Source organism: Sus scrofa, chromosome 18 (assembly GCF_054392235.1).
Source record: "Sus scrofa isolate SSC_HxYL_T2T_F1_AM1 chromosome 18, Sscrofa_HxYL_maternal_Yorkshire_Landrace_v2.0, whole genome shotgun sequence".
Taxonomy (NCBI): Eukaryota; Metazoa; Chordata; class Mammalia; order Artiodactyla; family Suidae; genus Sus; species Sus scrofa.
In genome coordinates, this window is record NC_139400.1 from 15,803,928 (window position 1) to 15,827,083 (window position 23,156).

At 52.9% G+C, this 23,156-nt stretch overlaps 1 protein-coding gene and 1 long non-coding RNA gene across 3 annotated transcripts in view; one reads left to right on the plus strand and one right to left on the minus strand.

The window, feature by feature from the left end:
* ZYX (zyxin) lies at window positions 1-9,002 on the minus strand. Of its 2 annotated transcripts, none has more exons than XM_005657719.4 (10): window positions 8,922-9,002; window positions 8,578-8,791; window positions 7,910-8,109; window positions 7,656-7,748; window positions 7,026-7,541; window positions 2,833-2,953; window positions 2,534-2,703; window positions 2,241-2,419; window positions 1,344-1,464; window positions 1-590 (listed from the first exon to the last, which is right to left on the minus strand). In XM_005657719.4, exons 2-10 carry the CDS (start codon window positions 8,777-8,779, stop codon window positions 486-488), a joined length of 1,707 nt encoding a protein of 568 aa, XP_005657776.2. In that variant the 5' UTR covers window positions 8,780-8,791; window positions 8,922-9,002; the 3' UTR covers window positions 1-485. The 2 variants fall into 2 exon arrangements, with proteins under 2 accessions (XP_005657776.2, XP_003134640.3); XM_003134592.6 differs by having other exon boundaries at window positions 8,578-8,794.
* The window catches only part of LOC102166231 (uncharacterized), a 21,944-nt gene continuing 6,783 nt past the window's right edge, over window positions 7,996-23,156 (plus strand). Inside the window, exon 1 of the long non-coding RNA XR_299598.4 lies at window positions 7,996-8,439. This is a non-coding gene — a long non-coding RNA (uncharacterized LOC102166231). The remainder of the gene's footprint in view (window positions 8,440-23,156) is intronic.

The window sequence follows — 23,156 nt, forward strand, 5'->3', positions numbered from 1 at the left end:
TTCTGGAAAACAAGGTCTTTTATTTGTAGCTGTAGCCACAACCGGGCAGCACAGGAGCAGGTGGGAACGTCCAGGCTGGTGAGCCCAGCCCAGTCTCCCAGAAGGGTAGGGCATCCCCGAGCCCTCAGCAAGCAGAGTACTAGGCTGCTCAAGGGCCAGCCGAGGGCATCGGTGCAGCAGTGAAAGCAGCAGCGCTCAGCCTGGCCCCCTCGGGGGGAGGTGGGGGGGTACCTGGACTGTGGTGGGTGGTCCCTGCAGGATCGGGGAGGACTGGACCCCAGGGCTGGGACTCTGCAGCCCTGAAGCATGTTGGGGCCCTGGATCAGGGCAGGAGGGATGCAGGGATGAAGTCTGGTATGGAAAGGGGACATCAAAAAACAGGGTGGTAGGGAAGGAGGGTGGATGGTTGGACAGGGTGGTCTCATTGTGGGGGGGGTCTGCTGATGGGGAATGGATCTGCAGTGGAGAACGGGGCCAGTCCTCACTCAGGTCTGGGCTCTGGTGGTGTGGCATTTCCGGCAGAGCACGTGGCCATCCAAGGGGAAGCAGCCGTTGTCATCCGCCTCAATGGACAGCGGCTTCCCACAGTCCTGGGAGAAGGACAAAAAGAGGCCCTGGCAGGAAGGCTCCCTGGACACCCCCACCTCCCACCTTTAAATTAGGAAGGCCGGATGCTTCACGGCTCAGCTGGTGTCATCACGTGTGTCCCCCCAGCCGCAGGCACCCCCACTATCCCCACCTCTATCATCTACTTTCACTTTCGTCCCCAGGGACGCTCCCACGTGAGGATGGGCAGTGGGTAGAGATGCTTCCAGGGCGCCCACCCCAGTAACGGGTGTGTGACTCTCCCCACCTGTCTCGGGTCGAATCGGAGCTATAGCCATCGGCCTACACCACAGCCACAGCAACGCAGGATCCGAGCCGCGTCTGTAACCTACACCACAGCTCACGGCAACGCCGGATCCTTAACCCACGCAGCGAGGCCAGGGATGGAACCCGCAACCTCATGGTTCCTAGTCGGATTCATTTCCCCTGAGCCACGACAGGAACTCCTATTCTGGATCTTTAACTTCACCGAGACACCCCAACCCTGCCAACACAACAAAGCAACACCCTTCCCTCCCATCTGTCAGACCCCTTTCTTGGCTTATCTGAAACTTAGTGACCCCACAGAAACCTCACGCCCCAAGTGACAGAAGCACCTGGCCTAGGCGGGCATGGGTGCTGCCACTGTGCACCCTCAAAACCGTAGCAGTCGTGTCCTCCAGGCTGGCCACAGCCACCACCTGGTCGGTCAGCAGCATCCCACCCCCTCCCATCCCTGGGCCAGAGGGATGGCCAACCTCACACTTGTAGCACTTCATGTGGAAGTTCTTGTCCAGTGCGACCACACGCACGGTCTCCTCGCGGCCAGGCTCTGGCATGATGGGCTCTGCGCAGACGGAGCACCGGGGGGCGTACTGCCTGCAGGTCAGGGAGCCAGGCGGGCGTCAGAAGGGGGCCGGGGGCACCAGGCGCTGCCCCTGAGAGCACAGGGGAATGAGCCAGCAGCGCTCTGCCCAGCTGGCCCCACATCTCTCGGCAGAGGAAGCCCAACAGATGGGCCTAGGACTGGCCACCACAACCAGCCCTCCACTCCAGGGACCTCTGCCACCCACACTGCAACTCCTGCAGAAAGCACGGCCAGAGGGTCCCACACCTGGACCCCTGACCCTCACCTACCCCTCGCCATGCGGGTGCCTCTGCCCAACTGCTGGGGTGCCCACATGGATGTGATGTCCTGGCTGCCCAAGGGGGAGCCCTGAAAACGTACACCTCACACACTCAAAGGCGGGAGTCAAGAGTCTGTAGCTTTCCCGCTCCTGCCCTTTACAGGATTTCACCACGGGCCTGAGAAAGCAGCCACCTTATAAACACTGTTTCGAAGGGCAAAGCCCTTCCAAACAGCCCATCTCCAAAGGCACATTTAGACTCCAGTGTGTGTGAAAGGAAGTCACTCCAGCACACACTGCTGAACGCAGGACTGCACCCAAAAGGAATCCTGGAGTGCCAAGGGCCGGGGGGAGAGGGACGAGCCAGCAGCAAGACTTGTGACCCGGGCCTAAGGCCCCCAGACAGCTAAGTCCAGATGAACTGGTCTCTGACGGGATGTGGCGACAGAAAGTAAGTCCAGGGGTTCGGGGTTAGCTTGGGGTCAGGGGGCAGCCTGGCTCCCGGACAAACCATAGTTGGGTCCTCACTTGTGGTAGTCGGGGACGCAGTGGGGCCGGTTGGCCTGGTCCACGATGAACGAGGTGCCCTCCAGGGGGCAGGCGCAGACCACACAGGTGAAGCACTGCGGGTGGTAGGCTTTGCCGGTGGCCCTTAGCATGCGGTCCGTGATGGGCTGCCCACAGGTGTTGCACTTCTCCAGGGTGTCCTGAGGAGGCAGCAGCAGGAGGTTGGCAGGGAACCGGTACCCCAGGGCCAGCTGCCAGGGAGCATCCGCTCCACGTCCGCCCCCTGGGTGCCCCCGGCCCCAACCCTGACTCACAGTATAGCAGCCCTCACAGTACGGCGCCCCCTCCAGGCTGTAGAACTGCTGTCCCTGCAGCTGCTGCTCACACTGGTGGCAGGTAAAGCAGGTGATGTGAAACAGCTGCCCGAGAGCACGAACAGCCGGCTGCGCCCGTGCCAGGGGCTGGCGACACCGGCCGCAGAACTCTGGGGAGGCCGGAGAAGGGAGAAGTGAGGAAGGGCTTGCGAGGGAATGGCTGGCTCGGAGTAGAGCCATAAACACCCCTCACTCAGCACAGGAGCAGAGATGCCCCAACTGGGGGACGGCGGGCTCACCATTCACGGCCACATTCTGCCTCTGAGGATGCTCCATGTCCTGCATCAGCTGCTGGGTCAGCTGCTCCAGCTCCTCCACCTCCTTCAGAGTCAGAGGTCCTGGGGCCCCAGAGGAGCGCACCTGAAACCCCAACACCTTTTTCATACCTTCTCCAGGGCCACCCCCTGCAAGAAGCCACACCAGCTGGCTTCCCCATTTTCTTCCAAAAAGGACTAACTCCCCTCCCATTTCCCACTCAGGTTGGTTGGACCCCAAAAGCTCCTCATTCTCAGTGCCCGAGCCCCAGCGCCACACACATAAGGGGAAGGGGTCAGGGTTGATCCTTCCACCTGCTCCTCCCCCACCCCCCATCCCCCCCGCCACCAGCAGTCACAGACAGGCCAGAATGACTGAGCGGACGGAGGCCACGTACACAGCAGCTCAGGTCACTGAAGCACCGAACACACCAGGCCACGCGTCAATTCCACAGAGCATGCTGGGACATGGCCCCCACGAAGAGGGTGGCACGCGATGGCGGGTGCACCCACACGCACACACACCTACCCGTCCCGCCGGCTGCCGAGCAGCCCCTGTCAGCGTGAGGATGCAACACAACACAGGCGGGAGTCAGGTTAACCCCCGGCGCTGTTTGCAGAAGCCCAGTCCCCAGCTCCCAGGCAGAGGTCCAGGGGTCCCTCCGTAGAGGGGGTTCCTGGACTTCCCGACCCCAGTCCCTCCCCAGAATGCCTCAGAGAAGAGCAACTTTCTAGGTCAGCCCACCCCTCCTGTTCAGGGGCTCCTGAGACAGCTGGAGACTGAGGGTAGGGCTGAGGTGAGGGGGCAGTGCCAGTAACCCTGAGAAGTCCTGGGAGGAGATGCGGCAGGGGCTGTCTGACCTGTAGCAGCATTTCCACGGGACAGTCCAACGGGCAGGATGGGGTTGGTCTCCATGACCAAGTCCCCTCAGGACGGTGGCCCCTGTCATTGACTGCTCTACCTGCCAATGTCTGTACTCCCGTAAGACCTGGAAACGCAAAGCTTCCCAGCCACCTCCCCCAATGGCCGCCAGCCCTGGCTTCACCACCCTCATACCCCTGTCTGCATCCAGAGCTGCATCCGCCCAGACAAGTACACATCCAGATGCTCTAGCTATCTCCAGCCCTTAACTAACTGTGCAAGTCCCCTGTGCGCCCCCTCTTCTATGTAAGCGTCCCCTTTTCCTCTCCCAATCTTCCCTTCCTGGCATCTTGGGGCCAGAAGAAGAGGACACAGCCAGTCCTTGTTTTCTGGTGTCACTTAAATGCCTCTTCCACTCTTTGGAAATAGGAACTATTCAGACTTGGGTCTCCATGGCCCCTCACAACACACTCAATCCGGCCACTGGTTTCCCTCACTGCCTACCGGCACTGAGGTCCCAGCTGCAACAAACATGCCACTTGGATCTCTCCGACTCCAACAGATCCAAACGTCCCTCCATCTCGGGCACCACCATGGGACACCTTGGACCTGAGATTTACGGGTCTCTGCCTCCGAGACTCTGGGCTTGACCGCCCCCCACCCCCACCCCCACCCATCACCTCTTCCCCCTTTCTCCTGAACCTGCTCAGAAAAGCTTTAGTTCCTCTGCCTCGCAACCCTCTCCACATGCCTTCTGCATCCAGCCCTTCTGGCTTGCCCCCTCCCCCAAACTCCTGGCCTCTTGACCACTGCTTTCTACGAGGCTCTCATGGCCACCGTTGCCACCTTCAGCCAGCATTGCTTATCTGGTCCAATGGCCACCCTGGGTCAAAGACACCGCCCGCTTCCTGTTTCTGCCTTCAAGCTGCAGAAAGTAGGTGGAGAGATGGCTGAACACTGCAGAGTTCACAAAACACTGCAGCGCCCTCCGCACCCTCCAGCCTCAGCTCGGCTGTCTAGTTACGTGACTCCCGTGGATGCCCAGTCGCCTTCCCCACAGCAGCTGTTCCAAACCTTTCCATCTCCCCAAGCCCCTGACTGCTTCGCCCCCTCGCTCTCACAGATGACCTCAGCCCCTACACGACAGAGGAGCTGGAAGGCGGCCAAGGGAAATTGTGGCCACACCACCCTGGCTCTCTGGGAATGCCTTGGGGGCAGGGCGGTCGCCAGCAGCACCCCCCCCATCTCAGGCACCCCAATTCTTCTTCCATGGGTTTCCTCCTCCTGGTTCACATCTATACCCAACCCTCTTCCCCTAATGTCAACCCTACACACACACACACACACACACACACACACTCACACGCACACGCACACGCACACGCACACAAGTCCTTCTCTCTGCCAACCTCTGAGAGCAGCCTACCCTGGCAACTCCATTTTCGCAACACCCACTCCCTGCTCACTCTGTCCCCACAACAGGACATGGCTTCCGAGTCATCCAATCCCAAGCCGTATTTCAGTCCTCATCCTCCTTGGACTCTCACCAAAGAGCTCCGTGGCCATCCCTCTCTTCTCTGAGCTCCCACCCTGACCTGTGACTCTCCTCCTTGCCATTCTTCCCCCTCCCTCCTGGTCCACAGGAGCATCCATCACTCAGGGGTCTTCCCAGGCCCCAGGCTCCTCCCGTGTCAGCATCCCCTGGGCTTGCGTATCAGGGCACATCCGACAGAGTGCATGCACACCCCTCAAGCCCAGGCCCTCTCCTGCCACCCATCCCCCGCTTCTAAGTGAATGACAGTTCCAGCTGAAAGAAGGTCCTCCTGGAACCTGTTGCTCAACAACAGCTGGACCCTCCTCTTCCCGTCCACACCATTTCCCCTTCTGGACTTCTCTATTTTGTCAGTAACACTGTCTTTCCCCAGCACAGTGAGCATTTCTTTTTTTTTTTTTTTTTTTTTTTAACTCCTCCCCCTCCTCTTCCAACTGCTTATCAGTTACTGAGCCTGAAGGCTCTTCCTTTGGAAGAGCTCTCCCATCTGAGCCTTGGTTTCATTTCCACTAAAGTGACCACTGCCCCGGGGGGGTTGTCGCCCAGAGTGAACCGCCCCTCCCCCGCACATCACTGACCTCCTACATCTAGTCCGCACCAAAGCTTCCAAAAGGCACAGCTGTCCCGAGCCTCGCAACCCAGACACACACCTACTCAAAAGCCATCACCACCTCTGCAGGACCCACAGGCTCCCTCCGTGTGCTCTTTCACTTTTTTGCTCTCTGAGGTCTATACTTTCCCCACGACCACCTTCCACGTCTTATCCTCCAGACAGCGCCAGCGGTATCAGTGCCCTTGAGTTTTGCTCGCGTTATTCCCACCCGAATGCCCTTCCCTCTCCTCTCTGGATTCTTAGGTCTCACCGTCAAGGCTGAGGCACGCCAGCCTCATGATGCCTGGTCCCAGTCTGGCTGCTGTTCAGCGTTTCTACAAGATGGGACTCCGCAAACCTCCCTGGCTCTGGGCATCTCTTCCAACCCCATGCCTGAACTCACAAGGACATCCATGCTGTCAGTCAACTCCATGGCTAGATGACTGGCAGCGTCCCTTAAAGCCAGAAGATCTGTCTCCTGAACTGAAGGCAGGAATGGGCAAGCAGGAATGGGAACTTTTCTGCTTTGAGCATTCGCGTCCCAGGTACAGATCCCAGCTTGCTCAATCTCACTCTAAGTCTAGATAGTGAACTGAGGCTCAAAGTTCACCTAATTTGCCTGGGGTCTTGGGAGCCGGGAATTCTACTCCAGGTCCACTGACTCCCTCAGGCTCAACCTCTCGGTGCTCTCTTCCCTCCCAGCACAGAGCACAGTGCCTGGCACTGGGCAGATGTCGGCTGGCTCAGCCAGTGTTTACCAATGCCTCTTATCGCGCAGAAGGGCCCCTGGGCGGTGAAAGTGCTTAGAGGAGCAGCGATTAACTCAAGCATCCAAGAATGGGGAAGACCTGAAGGTGGACTGGGAATGACCTCATCCCGCCCCTTTAACTTTCTGAGGCAGGAGGGGAGGGCCACCAAACCCTCCTCCTAAGTCAGAGCCTATGCTGCTCCCCCCTCTCCCCGTCAGGCCCCACCCAGCCCAGACCCTGCCAAGGCTCTCCTCCAGAAGCATGCGTCCCACCAAAGAAGCCCAGAGGCTGAAAACGCTTATCCCACCACTCTCCTGCCACCTCTCGCTCCAGGACCACCTTCCTCCTCATCCTCTGGCTCCCGATTCAGCCCCCCCACCCCCCACCCCCTGGTCTCAGTCTGGTCCTCTCACCCTCCCTCACCTGGTTTTGGTTTGGAGCTGGTGGGGGCACTGGGTGCTGCTTCTCTTGCACTTGGGGCTTCTCCCTCTGCTGAGCATAAGTGAAGCTGGGAGGCTGAGCAGAGCCTGTGCCAGTGGAAGGAGCTTCAGGGGGCCCTGACTTTCGACTGGGCTGTGACCCAGGTCCACCTGGTGCTCCAGGGCTGAACTTGGAAGCCACAGGAGTAAACTTGGGAGTCACTGGAGAAAACTTAGGGGTGGGAGATGGGGCTGGGGGACCCCGAGGCTGGGTGTGAGCCGAAGGCACAGGCTGGGGCTGGGCCTGGGGCTGGACATGGAGCTGGACCTGAGGCTTGGCCTGGGGCTGGGGCTGCACATGGAAGTGCGTTTGGCTCTGAGGCTGGGCCTGGGACAAAGGCTGGGAGCTGGAAGCAGACTTCCAGGGAGGCAGGGGGGCTGTGCCCCCAGGTGCAGGCTTGGTATTGGACTTGGAAATGAATGGCGTGGAGACTGGTGGGGGTACATATCCAGATGACACCTGCAAGGGGAGGCAGAGGGGAGAGAAGCACCTTAGAGGAGGTGCTGCCCCCCCATAATTCGATCCCCACGACCTTCCTCCCTGCCCTGCCCTTGCTCCTCTCCGTTCCCTTACCCGGGCTTTGAAGGGATCATTCTTGGTCATGTCATCCAGCAGTGAGGACAGAGAGTCAATCTCCAGATCAATACTGCTCACTTTATCCCTGGGCTAGAGGGTCAGGAGTCAGAGCACCCATGCCCAATTCTCCACCGCAGCCCCACCCTCGTGTGGACAGAGAGGCCGAGAGCCCGGGGGGGGGGGGGGGGGTTGGACCCTCCTCTCCTCCCCTTGGGGTGTCCACTGCAGCTGCCCCTCCCAGGCCTCCATACCTGCGGTGGGAGCTGTATGGGGACCTCAGGCCCTCCCTCCTCCACCAGCGGGGGCGGCGGGGAAGGGAAGATCTCCTCCTCCAAAGGCGCAGGGGGAAACGGTTCCTCGATCGGGGGAGGAGGAGGAGGGAAAGCACCTCCCAGGGCGCCCTCCGCCTCGTCGGCCTCCCCCAGCACGGGAGGCGGCGGTAAAGGAAAGTCTGAGGTTGGAAGGAGACAGAGGGCAGTCAGCGGGGACTCCTCTACCCCTCGCCAAGTTCCCCTCCTGCTCCACCTCTAACCCCCAACCCAAGAACTTCTCTCAGGGGTCCTGGAGGGCGCGGGAAGTAAAAGGGGCGCAGGACGCCCCGGGAGCACTGGGTCAGGAAAGGCCGGGGCTCGGCCAAGGAGTGGATGCATCTCCCATTACACTTCGGAAAACGGACCCAGAGGGGAAAATTCGTGCCCCACATTCCCGCCTCCCACCCCCAGGCGGAGGACTTGGAACAGTCCCAGGAGCCCTGGCTCCCAGCCATGAGCTCCACGATGAGGTAAGAACATCTGCTCGGGACTGGGTGGCTGCGCCCAGCCCCCTCTGCTGCAACCTCTCCAGACATCCCCAAATTCCCGAAACCACTCCCCCCGGCCCGGCGCCCGCCGAGGTCCGGCCCCCGAGCTCGGCCACATACCTTCTGGGGGCGGTGGGGGGATCTCGCCCACTCGGCCCATCTGTGCGCGTTGGGCCCCGGCCGCCGCGGGAGGCTCACCGTCCCCGGGCCGGAAAGGATTCACTTTGGGCTTTGGGGCCACCACCGGGCCGAACTTCTTCTGCGGGGCGTAAAAAACCGGAGCCGAGACGGAGATCGCGCGAGGCGGGCGGGGGGCCGCCATGGCCAGGCCGGGCTGCTGGGGACGGAGGGCCGGGTTACGCAGCGCCGAGCCCGGCTGAGGACCCCCTCGCCGGCCCGGCTCCCCTCCGCGCCCCCGCGCCCCCACCCCGGGAGCGGCCGCCGGGCGGCTCCCCGCGCCTCACCGCGGGCCGGAGCGTGCGCGCAGCGTCTCGGGTGGCCGTCTCGCAGCCGGGTCCTCGGACTCTGCGTCCCGGTCCCGAGCTGCCTCCAGCCAGGCGGGGAGGGGCGCAGGGAAGAGGGAGGGAGGGAGAGGGCGGGGAGAGAGCGGCGCCGAGACCATACAAGGAGCGGCCCGGAGAGGGGGCGGGGAGAGGCGGGGAGGGCCGACGAGGCAGGAAACTCCCCCAGGAAGGGGCCCCGATCCTGCCCCGGGGCCGGAGGCTTCATCAAGGTCCTCCCGCCCCCGCCTCCGCCCCCCTCCCGGCCGGCCCCGCCGCCCCCGCCGCCCCGGCCCGGCCCAGACCACCCCTCCCCAAACACAGGCCTCTGATGTCATTTCCTGACTTGCCCCGCCCCCCCCTCCCGCCCGACCCGCGGGTGCCCGAGATCTGACTCACCGTTCCTACTCCGGGCTACCCTGCGGAGGTCGGGTGGCCGCCCCAGAGCTGCCCCAGCAGCTCAGGGGCGCCTCCGCCCCAGCCCAGCCCCCTCCTCTCCCGGCCTACCTGCCCCCGCCACCTTCGGCCGCTCCTCCGCCTTTGCACCCAGCCGCCAGCCCCTCGCCCCGGGACTGGCAGGACTGGGATGGAACGGGGCTCCTAGGTGGACAGGGATGGTGAGTGGGGTGTTATCCCTTCTCCCGCCCCCCTAGGCCCTTCTGTGACCTGGAGTAGGGGTGGGGTGTCAGCATGAACCTCAAGGGTCCTTTGGGGATCTTAACTTCAAATCCTGGGCAGCTACTAAAGGTTTCTAAGAATTCGCATCACCCGCGCCCCCGCCTACGGATCAGTTAAATACTGCGGGAGGGAGAGTCCGGGCGGGCCCTGCCAGGCCGGGGAGGTGAGAGGGCGGGACGGAGGCGAGGGCAGCCAGAGCACTTGGGGCGGGGGAGAACGGACTTGGAGGCTGGCGACAGTCTTCGCCGGTTCTGCAGCGCCCGCCCGGACCCACCTCTCTAGGAGCTGGTGCGCTGCTGCGGGGCGGCCCTCCGGGGGTTCCGAGACTGCGCTCGGTGGAGCCCCCCATGGGTCCGATCGGATTCCTCAGCCTTCTTGTGCCCCAGGCTACTGGAAAGGGACCGACCTAGGTTCTTTCTTTCTGATTCTTTTTCTAACTGAGAATGGAAACTTACCAGATTGGCTCCTGAATTCTTCCACATTCACTGTCTACAAACTATGGCTTCACAGGGCCTTTTGGCTTGTAATTCCAACGTTATCACAATCGGGCGCTTTCTTGCCTCTCACTGTGTTGCCAGCCTTCGCTGCCATGTAAGGCAGTCCCTTGGTGCACACTCTATGCAATGTGTCCAGTCCCTGGCCCTCCAAATCAAATCGGCTGCACTCTGCTGCCAACCAGCGTCTGGGCTGGGCTCGAGAGACTGACCAGACTCACTCCTAGCATTTACCACGAGAAAACAGGCTGGAAGCTTAAGAGATACCCAGTAAGCTGCAGGATCTAGACTAAAACTGGGTATGTTAGAGGGGTCTCAGTGGCAGAGCTCATTCCTTCCCACCCTGACGTCAGGTGAAGCAACCCTGGACCCAGCAGAGCAGGTGAGGTTCAGGGGGCAGAGACCCAGCTGGAGTGCTCCAAGTGAGCGACAAGCCTCTGTCCTCTCGGTGTCATGTCCCCCGTGTATAAAAGGGTAATGATATTTAATCCTTGTTGTGTTATATAGATAAATACATGAAATACCATATCTGAAAGTGCTCTATGATGCCCAGTCCTATTATTCAAGTTCCTGTTCTGACAGGTTCCCCTAGGGCCATTTTCCCCACGTGTCCCCTTCCAGGTTGCCCGGCAGGCCTCTCATGGGCCTTCATACATGCATGCCTCCTCCTCCAACGTTATCAAATATTTAATTATACCTAAGACCTTATCTCCTTCGCCTTCTCTGACACCACTGATCTTTCTTTTCTCTGGCGTCTTCATGTCTTTGCCACTGGTATTTCTCACAGCCACAAGCATGGGTGGCCATGTATCATATCAAGCTTGCAGGGCAGACCTTCTCTGACATATAAGCTGGTCTCGGGCCAGGCCCTGTGAAGATCTGCTGGAAATTTGATGCTAAGATTTCCTGTGAGACCAAAAGTCTCATGGCCAATCCTTGAAAAATGTACCCACTTAGGAAAGTGAGGAAGATGGTTTGCGCATAGCATCATAAGAGTAAAAGCCATCTGCCCTCTGAATGTCTCCTTAAGGAGACATTAAGGAATGTGCCTGTGCAAAATATAGTCTATTTAATTGTTAGGCAGCTGAACCTATTTATAAATCAAGAATAGAAGAGTGCGTAGGCAGGCTTGGTTTTACTGACAACTAAGAGCATTCGGGTTGCAGAATATCAAAGCTAAGAGTTTTCAGCCAACCATCCTAAACACAAGTAGAAACACACAGAGCATTCCAGAAAAACAGATTCTTCTGGCCAGAATGTCTCAGGTGGAATTGTGGGGTCAATACCTTTAAAATGCACACAGCAAATAGGAGAAGCCCTAATAATTTTTAGGTATTTGTCTTTCTTGTTTTTTTAAATTTACTTTTATTTATTTTATTTTATTTTATTTTTTTGCTTTTTAGGGCCGCACCTGCAGCATATGGAGGTTACCAGGCTAGGGGTCAATTTGGAGCCACAGCTGCCGGCCTACACCACAGCCACAGCAACACCAGATCTGAGCCGCGTCTGTGACCTACACCACAACTCAAGGCAACACTGGATCCTTACTCCACTGAGCGAGGCCAGCAATCGAACCTGTGTTGTCCTCATGGATACTAGCTGGATTCGTTACCATTGACCACAATGGGAACTCCAAAAGTTCTTTTTTTAAGATTTTTGTTTTTCCTGCTATAGTTGATTTACAATGTTCTGTCAATTTCTGCTGTCCAGCAAAGTGACCCAGTCATGCATTATATACATACACTCTTCTTCTCACATTATCCTCCGTCATGTTCCATCACAAGTGACTAGATATAAAAGTTTCTCGTTTTTGTTTTGGCCACACCTGTGGTATATAGAGTTTCCTGGCCAGGAATCAAATCCAAGCTACAGGTGCAACCTACACCACAGCTCCAGCAATGCCGCAGGATCTTTTTAGCCCGCTGTGCTGCAGAGGGAACTTCCTGCAAAAGATTTTTTGCAGTGCAAATCTTTTATTATTTGAAGACACCCCTGCCCGGCACTTGCATCCTTGAAGTGCATCGCTTGCTCCCCTGGGAAGCCCCAGCTTGGTATATGGACAGCCTTTTCAGGTCAGCCTCCAGCTCCATCCCCCACTTTAAGTCCTTGGGCCACCAGTTTCTTTTTTCTTTTTGACAGGCACTAGCAAATTGTGTCTGTCTCTATATCTGTCCATCTGCGTATGTGTATACACACCCAGTGGCATTTGCGTGTCAGTACGGAAGAATCTCTCACCAGTGGGACTGCAGGCTTGATAGAGGATCGGGTGATAATGGGGATGGGGGAGGGTGAAATGCCCAGCAAGACCCAGGGATCTTTGCAGCAAACAAAGAAAGAGCAGCTTCCTCTTCTGCCCAGCCCCCGCCTCCTCTCTGCCCCCCCCCCAACCCTTCAGAGGAAGAAATGGACCTAAAACCACAAATGCCCCTTTTCTTCCTTTCTTTCTGCCACCAAGAGCATCCTCTGTGGCTTTCCTCTCCCAGTCCCCAACTTCAGTTCAACAATATTTACCAGTAACTTCTGTATTCTGGGCACCCTGGATATAAAGATAAATCAACCCAGTTCTTTCCTCCGAGGTACTCTTCATCTAGAGAAAAAACACTTAAGTAGATATTTTAGTATAATAAAATAAACGTTAGGATTAGAAAAAAAGTTATCACCCAACCTGTAATGCTTCCTTGGTAGGGCTACACTAATTACCACGGCTGGGTTGATGTCTCATCATTTAAGCCTCATTTTTTTTCTTTTTCTTTTTTTGCTTTTTAGGACCCCACTTGCAGCATATGGAAGTTCCCAGGCTAGGGGTCAAATCGAAGGTACAGCTGCCAGCCTACACCACAGCCACAGCAATGCCAGATCCTTAACCCACTGAGCGAGGCCAGGGATCAAACCCACAACTTCATGGATCCTAGTCAGGCTGGTTACCGCTGAGTCACGACGGGAACTCCGTAAGCCTCGTTGTTATTAAGTATCCTACCAGGTCCGAAGCAGCAGTGAGGATCCCAGGAGCAGAGGAGCAAAGCCTGCCTAGGGCATTTAGGGAACAGAGGTCAGAGGAGCCATGGAAGCCTCGAGACATTCCTAGGTCTGAGGCAGATGGGTGCTCAAAGACGCTGCAAGCATCAGCAAAGCAGAAACGCATGGTGGTTGTGGGGGGCAGAGCAAGGCAGATGGTCAGATGGCAGAGAGTCAGCAGCCAAGGGAGCTGGGAAGGGCAGACAGGAAAAGAGACCCAGGGCACCAACAGCATCTCAGGCGGGTTGCTGGCACCAAGGCCACTGCTCGTGGAGCATCTGCTGCTTTGCCTCTCCCCGAACCCAGGCGAAGCCAAAATCGGAAAGAGCCAGGGCTAGAAGCTAGATTGTTTGTCACTGAAAATAGCCGACTAAGTCACCACAGGAAGTAGACATGTCAGGGAGGAAGGGGTTAAGTACAGACAGCCTAGTTTCTTGAGATGAAAAGTACTTACATTTCTCTAGTAGCTCCTGCCACCCCTCTCCCTTCTTTTTTTTTTTTTTTTTTTTGGTCTTTTTAGGGTTGCACCTGCAGCAGCATGGAGGTTCCCAGGCTAGGGGTCGAACTGCGCACAACTGTCGGCCTACACCACAGCACAGCAATACCAGGTCCGAGCTACATCTTCGACCTACACCACAGCTCAGGACAACGCTGGATCCTTAACCCACTGAGCGAGGCCAGGGATTGAACCTGCAGTCTCATAGATACTAGCCAGATTCTTAGCCTGCTGAGCCACAACGGGAAGCACGAGGAAGGCAGGTATGGTCGTGCCCGTGGCGGGGTGTCTGAGAGTGAGGTACAGGCCGGGCTGCAGAAGAGCTGGAGAGGGGATTGAGCAGAAATACGGGTCACATTAAAGGATCTTGACTTTGGACAGCAGTGGGGAGCTGCTGCAGAGTTTCAGGTTGAAGAGAATAGCATGACAAGGCTTGAGAGCTTTGAAAATCTCCTGAGATTTCCAATCCTCGGGCAATGTGGAGAGAAGCAGGAGGGTCTGGTACAGACATGGACAGACCAGTCAAGAGGCTATTATAGGCCAGGCACAAAGGGCAGAATTGTGGGGATGGACAAAGTGGCTAGAACAGAGGGCTATTTAGGACCTGAAATCGTCAACAGAACCTAGTGGTGGATTGCATTGGGGGTGGGGGGGTGGTTGAGGGGGAGAAAGAGGCATCCTGGACTTAGCGCAGCTTCCGACTGGTACCTATTCAGAATTGGGTGCGCTCAGAGTTGCCATCACGGCTAGGTGGTCATGAACCCGACTAGTATCCGTGAGGACACGGTTCCAGGCATGGCCTCACTCAGTGGGTTACGGATCCGGTGTTGCCATGACCCGTGGTGTAGGTACCAGGTGCGGCTCGGATCCTACACTGCTGTGGTTGCGGCGTAGGCAGCTCCGATTCGATCCTTGGCCTGGGAATTTCCATACGCTGCAGGTGCAGCCCTAAAAAGAAACAAACGACAACACAAAACGGAATTCAGTGCTCTCTGCTGGCAGGAGCATGTTGGGGAGGAAGACTGTGTGTTTTGTTCTGGGCATGCTGACTAAGAGAGGTGGGCCGGGGGGATATCTGGATCTAGAGCAGAAAGTGAAGGAACAGCCCTCACATGGGCCCGCACCCTCCCCACCACCCGAGAGAGTAAAGCCTGGTTCCCTCTCAGCTTATCATCATGGAAAAACCCTCACCAGCTATGACCTGAACACACCAGGGTCAGACATTCATTCTTAGACACATTCTTAGGTTTCTCCACACTGTTCTCCATAGTGGTGGTACCAGCTTACATTCCCACCAACAGTGCAGGAGGGTTCCCTTTCCTCCACACACCCTCCAGCATTTGTTATTTGTGGACTTATGAATGATGGCCATTCTGACTGGTGTGAGGTGGTATCTTGTGGTAGTTTTGATTTGCATTTCTCTAACGATCAGGGATATTGAGCATTTTTTCATGTGCTTGTTGGCCATCTGTATCTCTTCTTTGGAGGAATGTCTATTCAGGTCTTTTGCCCATTTTTCAGTTGGGTTGTTGGTGTTTTTGCTGTTGAGTTGTATAATTTGTGTATTTTAGAGATTAAGCCAGTTGCATCATTTGAAACTATTTTCTCCCATTCTGTAGGTTGTCTTTTTAGTTTTTTTTTTTTAATTTTTTTATGGTTTCCTTTGCTGTGTAAAAGCTTGTCAGTTTGATTAGGTCCCATTGGTTTATTTTTGCTTTTATTTCTATTGCCTTGGGAGATTGACCTAAGAAAACATTTGTATGGTTGATGTCAAAGAATGTTTTGCCTATGTTCTCTTCTAGGAGTTTGATGGTGTCTTGTCTTACATTTAAGTCTTTAAGCCTTTTTTTTTTTTTTTTTTTTGCTTTTTAGGGCTGCACCAGTGGCATATGGAGGTTCCCAGGCTAGGGGTCCAATCAGAGCTATGACTGCTGACCTATACCACAGCCACAGCAATGTCAGATCTGAGCCACGTCTGCAGCCTACACCACAGCTCATGGCAATGCCAGATCCTTAACCCACTGAGTGAGGCCAGGAATTGAACCCGCAACCTCATGGTTCCTACTCAGATTCGTTTCCACAGGGCCACGATGGAAACTCCATCTTTAAGCCATTTTGAGTTTATTTTCATGCGTGGTGTGAGGGTGTGTTCCAGTTTCATTGATTTACATGCAGCTGTCCAGTTTTCCCAGCACCACTTGGTGAAAAGACTGTCGTTTTTCCCATTGTATATTCTTGCCTCCTTTGTCGAAGATTAATTGACCATAGGTGCCTGGGTTTATTCCCATATGTAATTTTAAAGAAACTGGTCATTGTAATTTTTTTTGAAATAGAATATTTATTTTGGTAGCTGATAATATTTCCTATATTGCTAAAGTACTTTTTTTCTTCTTTTAAATGGTCATTGTAATTTTAATAATATGCTTTAGGGAGTTCCCATTGTGCCTCAGCGGTAACGATCTTGACTAGTATCCATAAGGACGTGAGTTCAATCCCTGGCCTCAACTAGTGGGTTAAGGATCCAGTGTTGCCGTGAGCTATGGTATAGGTCACAGACACAGCTTGGATCTGGCGTTGCTGTGGCTATGGTGCTACAGCTCCAGCTCCAATTCAACCCCTAGCCTGGGAATTTCCATATGTCACAGGTGCAGCCCTAAAAATACAATAATAATAGTAATAATAATATGCTTTAACTCAATACATCATATTATGTATTACTTTAATACATAATCAATATTTTAAAAATTATTGATAAAGCATAGTACCTTTCGTGGGGGGGGGGGTGATAAGCCTTAGGAATTGGGTATGAATTTTAACCTTACAGCCCCTCTCCGTTCAGACTAGTCCCATTTCAGGTGCTCAGAGGTCCCATATTGCTAGTGGCTACTGCATCGGAGCCAGCTCTAGATAGACCTTGTATCACCCCGTCACCATCTCAATTCTAAGTAATTGCTCTTCAGCTCCTGCTCTTTCCAGTTCACTCCCTTCTGTTACCTTAAACCCAACAATCCTTGGACCCAGTGGGACAGGCACTTCATGTCAGCTTCTCCCTCCCTTCCCCATCACTCCCTCCTCACCCAGTTTAAATTCCTCAGGCCGTCAGGAGAGCCACCCCCTTGAATCTGGTCTCTGCTCCCTTATGCCCTTCTCTGACTCTGTGGGACTCCCTGGGCAAACCCCACACCTGAGTTCAACCCAACCTCACACCTGCCCCCACGCAGCTCCGTTAGGCTGGAGGGAAACACACAGCCCTTCGGACCCGTCTCATCTGAAAATCACGACCCGCTTCAGGTGCTGCCCAGCGAATCCGCTTCCAGTAAACACACCCATCTCTCCTGTCCGTTCACTTCCCAGGCTTTCGAAAGTGTTCTCTCTCTTCAGCTTCTCCTTCCTCATCCTCACGCACTGCCTTGCCTCCTGTTGCACTGGGAAAACAGAGGGAATTGAGAAGACTCCCTGGGCCCCCAGGACATCCCCCCTCCCACCTGCGGGTCCATTCCCGCCCGCTGCCACATAACCAACTGCTCAGGGTCCTATCTCAAGCCTCCTCTACCAGGCTCGGGCTAGAGTCTATTCCCTCTCATCTGCCCCAGGATGCTGCTGCAGCAATGAATACGCTCCCTTGAATTTCAGTCTCTCCTTCTCTACTAGATCACTCGCCTCAGTATACTGATAGGCTATTGTTTGCCTCGACTTTAAAAAAAAAAAAGCCCATCTTCCCCTCCAGCTACCACTCCATTTGTCTGCTCATTTTTGCAACAAGACTTCTTGAGTTTTCTATACTTGCTGTCTCTGATTTCTCTTCGCCCATTTTCTTTTAACTTTCTGCAATCCTCTTCTCCCCCTGCTGCGTCACCAAAATGACTCTTCTCAAGGTCAGTGATGACCCCGTGTTGCTCAATTCAATGACAACTCTCGGTTCCCATTTTTCTTGACATATCAGCTGTATTTGACTCAGTTGTTTGCTCTCTCCTTTGTGAAGCACGTGTTGCTTCACTCTCTGCACGTCACATATTCCCGTTTTTCCTTCTGCCGCACGGATCCATGGTTCTCAGTCTCCTTGTTTGGCTACCAGCTTGTCTGCTAAGCCTCTAAATGTTGGGGTGCCCCAGGATTGAGTCCTGGTACCTCTTCTCTTCTGATTTTACTCTTTCTTTGCTGATTATATCCAATCTTAAGCCCCTAAGTGCCATCGGTATGCCAATAATTCCCAAATCTCTTCTCTCTCTTGGACCTTTCCTATGGCCTAACCACACCTATATCCAAGCTCCTACAATTCCTACGTGATTATCTAATAGACATTTCAAATTAAATATGTCCAAAACCGAATTTCTATTCTTTGCCCCTAAAATCTGTTCCGCCAATAATCTTCCTCGTGTCCCTACCAGAAATTCTATACTTTGGCTCAGGCCAAAAGCTTTGGAGTCATCACTGACATCCCTCTTTCTCTGGTACTTCAAACGCATCACATCCTGCTGACTCTATCTTCAAAACATTTCCAGAATCTGACCCCTCCTCACTGTCTCTACCACTGCCATTGGTCAAAGACCACAGTCTCTCCTGATTTGCTGTGATCGTCACCTCCCCACCATCTTCTCTCAATATAGCAGCTTGTGGTATCTTTTCCTCCTATTTCCAATCATGTTATTCTGATCAAAACCCTCCTCTTTTTCAGAATGAAAGCCAAAGTTCTTTTTTTTCTCACAATGTGGTATTTTATTTTCATTATTTTAGAACTAACAAGTATGGAGTTCCCTTCGTGGCTCAGTGGCTAACAAGCCTGACTAGGATCCGTGAGGATGCAGGTTCGATCCCTGGCCTTGGTCAGTGGGTTAAGGATCTGGTGTTGCCATGAGCTGTGGTATAGGTCGCAGATGCGGCTTGGATCCTGCATGGCTGTGGCTGTGGTGTAGGCCAGCAACTAGCTCCGACTGAACCCCTAGCCTGGGAACCTCCATATCCCTCAGGTGTGGCCCTAAAATGCAAAAAAAGAAAAAAGAAAAAAAGAAAAAGAAACAACATGTATGCATCAGTGTTTGTTTTATACATGTTTTCAATAACATACCTATGTCATATAATTTAGCATATATGTAAACAGATATGTGTATGTATATAAATTAAATATAATTTAAATTTAAATATATATATATATAATTTCAATTTTGAATACAATTCAAAATTTCAATGTCTGCTTTGAATCAGCTGCAGTTTTTGGGGGTGCTCGCCCACAGCATATGGAGTTCATGGGCCGGGGGTGCTGGGCCACGGATTAAACCCCAGCACTCCAGAGATCCTGCTGATCCCATTATGTCACAGCGGGAACTCCTCAAATATGATTGTTTTCTTTACATTTTGACCCTTCATCTATTTCTCCAACTCCCCACCCACCACCTCTGGAAACCATCCATCTGCTTTCTGCATCTATGAGTTTGTTTGTTTGTTTTAGATTTCCCATATAAGAGAGTTCAGATGATATTATCTTTCTCTGTCTGACTTATTTTACTTAGCCTAAAGCCGTCAAAGTCCATCCATCTTGTCATAGGTGGCAAGATTTCATTTTTCTTGGATGAATAACATTCTATTACATCTGTACATCATAATTCTTCATCCATTTATCCCCCGATGGACCCTTAGGTAGTTCCAAATCTTGGCAATCGTGCAGCTGCAATGAACATGGGGGTGCAATATCTTCTTGAGTTAGTGTCTTCATTTTCTTTGGATAAATACCCAAAAGTGGAATTAGGTCAAATGGTAGTTCTATTTTTAATTTCTTGAGGATTCTCCATACTGTTTTCCATGGTGGCAGCACCAATCTATTTTCTCTGCAACCATGCTCAGGGTTTTCCTTCTCCCCACATCCTTGCCAACACTTGTTATTTCCTGTCTTTTTGATAACAGGTAGAAGGTGAAATTTCATTGTGACTTTGATTTGCATTTCCTTGATAATTAATACCATTGAGCATCTTTTCATGTCCATGGCTATCTGGACATTTTCTTTGGAAAGATCTCTGTACAGATCTTCTGCCAATTTTTAAACTGCATTTTTTTGTTTTCTTTGCTGTTGTGTTAGATGAGTTCTTGATATACTTTGGGTTTTAGACCTTAGCAGATAGATGATTTTTCAAATATTTTCTCCCATTCTATAGGTTGCCTTTTCATTTTGCTGATTGTTTTCTTTGCCGTGCAAAAGCTTTTTAGTTGAATGTAGTCCCACTTATTTTTGCTTTTGTTGCTTTAGCTCTTGGTGTCAGATTCAAAAATCATCACCAAGACCAATGCCACAGAGCTTACCACCTATGTTTTCTTCTAGAAGTTTTATGGTTTTAGGTTTTACATACAAGTCTAATCCATTTTGAGTTAAATTTTGCATATGGTATAAAATAGCAGCTGAGTATCATTCTTTTGTATGTGGCTGTCCAGTTTTCCCACCAACATTTTTCTTTAAGGACAGCATATGGTAGTCCCCAGGCTAGGGCGAATCGAAGCTGTAGCTGCCAGCCTACACCACCGCCACGGCAACTCTTGTCTTCGACCTACTCTGCAGCTCATGGCAGTGTCAGATCCTTAACTCACTGAGCGAGGCCAGGGATGGAACCCGCTCCTCATGGATACTAGTCAGGCGCATTACCACTGAGCCATGACGGGAACTCGTCCCACCAACATTATTGAAGGGATTGTCTTTTCCTCATTGTATATATTCTTGGCTCCTTTGTCAGAAATTACTTGGCCATATACGAGTGGACTTATTTCTGGGCCCTTTATTCTGTTACATTGACCCACGTGTCTGTTTTTGCCATTGTTGTTTTATTTTTACAGCCATACCTGCAGCATATGAAAGTTTCCAGGCCAGGGATAGAATCAGAGCTGCAGCTGAGTCCAAGGCCATAGCCACGACACCAGATCTGAGCCACATCTGCAAGCTACTCCACAGCTTGCAGCAATGTTGGATCCTTAACTCACTGAGTCAGGCCAGGGATCAAACCTGCATCCTCACAGAGACAACATCAGGTCCTTAACCTGCTGAGCCACAAAAGGAACTCCCTCCCTATGTCTGTTTTTATGCCAATACCATACTGTCTTAATTACTATAGCATTGTACTATAGTTTGAAATGAGGGACCAAAGTTGTTTTTTTGTTTTTGTTTTTTATTTCTGGCTGTGCCCGTGACATATGTCATTTCCCGGGCCAGGGATCAAACCCCAGTCACAGCAGCCACTGGAGCTGCTGCAGTAACCACGCCAGGTTCTTAACTTGCTGCACCACAAGGGAACTCCCAAGTTCTTCTAGCAGGGTACAAGGCTCTCTCCAAACTAGACCTCCATATTCTCTGAGCTCATCTCCTACAATTCATTCTGATTAAACACAATGGCCCCTCTGCAGTCCCTCCAATGAGCAAAGCACTTTTCCACCTCAGTTCTTTGCAACTGCTGTTCTCTCTGCCTGGAAGGCTCTTCCCCAGACATCAGCATGGGTCACTCTATTATCTCTTTCATATCCTTCCTCAAATGCTGCTTTCTCAGTGAGGTCATCTCTGACCCCTGTATTTAAAATTCCATTTACCAATTTCATTTACCTCCTTTCCTTCATTTTTCTTCATGTAATTTACCACCTTAAATATAGTCTATCATTCGATCCTGCCTTTCAGCACCAAAAGCCACTATATCACTTCTTTAATTTATTTATTGCTGTCTCCTTTCCACCTCTTATCACTAGACTTAAGCCCCATAAAGGCATGAACATTAGCCCCTAGCACTGAGAACTGACATGTAAAAGGTGCCCAATAAATACCTGTAATAGAGAATGAATGAATGAATGGAATGGACTAACAAAGAGGATGGAGGAGGGCCATTCAGAAAGAAACACCGGGAAAGAGTGTTCGGGGACAAGGAAGTGGTCACCAGCGTGGAAACCTCTTGATGTGCAAAGACTAGAAACGAACAAAATCTACTGACATGGAAGACGGAGGGAACCCGCCCCTGTGTTCGCTGTTTCAGGAGCATGAAGATGCCAGATTGGAGCAGGAGGAGGACTGAATGGAGGCGAGGAAATGAAGGTGAATGTCAGCAGCTCCTTAAGAATGATGGCTGAGGGAGTTCCCCTGTGGCTCAGTGGGTTAAGGACCTGACATTGCCTCTGTGATGTAGCAGATGCGATCCCTGGCCTCACTCAGTGGGTTAAGGATCAGGCATTGCTACAAGCTGCAGCATAAGTTCTCAGATGTGGCTCAGATCTGGTGAGCTGCGGCTCAGATCTGGTGAGCCTCAGCTCAGATTCAGCCTCTATCCTGGGAACGTGCATATGCCACACATGGGGCAGAAGAAGGAAGGGAGGGAGGAAGAAAGACCTGACTGCAGAAATTCCCTGCTGCAATGCAGCAGGACCATCAGCGTCTCTTCAGTGCCAAGGACACAGGTTCGATCCCTAACCCAGCATAGTGGGTTGAGAGATCCGGCATTGCTGTAGCTGTGGCATAGGCTGCAACTGTGGCTTGAACTGACCCCTGGCCCAGGATCTCCATGAGAGAAAGATCAAGTGGCAAATTCAAGCTCCCACCTTCAAACGCAGAAATTGCTTGTACCTCTTCCCTAAGCACAATAGTAATAAAACCAGTAATAAAACCGTCAGTAATAAAACCTTGGCAATTCAACCTCTACCACCACTAGCCAGCTGGTTGCATGTATCAATGCAAAGAAGTCTGAAGGAAAAGCGAAGCCTCAAATGTTAGCAGTGTGAGAAATAAGGGAGGAGTTCCCATTGTGGCGCAGTGGTTAACGAATCTGACTAGGAACCATAAGGTTGTGGGTTCGGTCCCTGACCTTGCTCAGTGGGTTAAGGATCTGGCGTTGCTGTGGCTGTGGTGTAGGCCGGCGGCTGCAGCTCCGTTTCAACCCCTAGCCTGGGAACCTCCATGTGCCGCGGGAGTGGCCCGACAAAAGGCAAAAAGAAAAAAAAAAAAAGAAAGAAAAGAAACAAGGGAGTTCCCATCGTGGCTCAGTGGTAACAAACCCAACTAGTACCCTAGAGGATGCAGGTTCAGTCCCTGGCCTTGCTCAGTGTGTTAAGGATCCGGTGTTGCCATGAGCTGTGGCATAGATCTCAGACTTGGCTTGGGTCTGGTGTTGCTGTGGCTGCAATGTGCAGCCCTAAAAAGCATTAAAAAAAAAAAAAAGAAGAAGGTGATGATTCTGATTTTCTTATTTTTGCATGTATCTTTTCATTGTTCTAAAATGGGTATTCAAAGTTTCCAGCGTCTTTTGAGCTTTCCCATCTGGGTGTGGCCACTGCCGGTTAGCAGGACAATCATGATTGACTCAGTGAAGGAACAGCCCTCACATGGGCCCACACCCTCCCCACCACCCAAGAGAGTAAAGCCTGGTACCCTCTCAGCTTATAGAGCTGAGCATATTTCACCAGTACGCAGTGTTATGATAAAAATCAGAAAAATCATCTAACAGATTTAGGGAGGCCTTGTAGAATAGGGAAAAGAATCCTACTAGAGGACCTGGATTTTGGTTG

Excerpts from the sequence above, each read along its gene's own strand:
- ZYX (XM_005657719.4), bottom strand. The coding sequence starts at position 8,779 with ATGGCGGCCCCCCGCCCGCCTCGCGCGATCTCCGTCTCGGCTCCGGTT. Across the intron at positions 8,110-8,577 it reads CCCCCCACCGCCCCCAGAAG|ACTTTCCTTTACCGCCGCCT; the intron begins GTATGTGGCCGA and ends TTCCAACCTCAG. Across the intron at positions 2,704-2,832 it reads GCAGAATGTGGCCGTGAATG|AGTTCTGCGGCCGGTGTCGC; the intron begins GTGAGCCCGCCG and ends CGGCCTCCCCAG.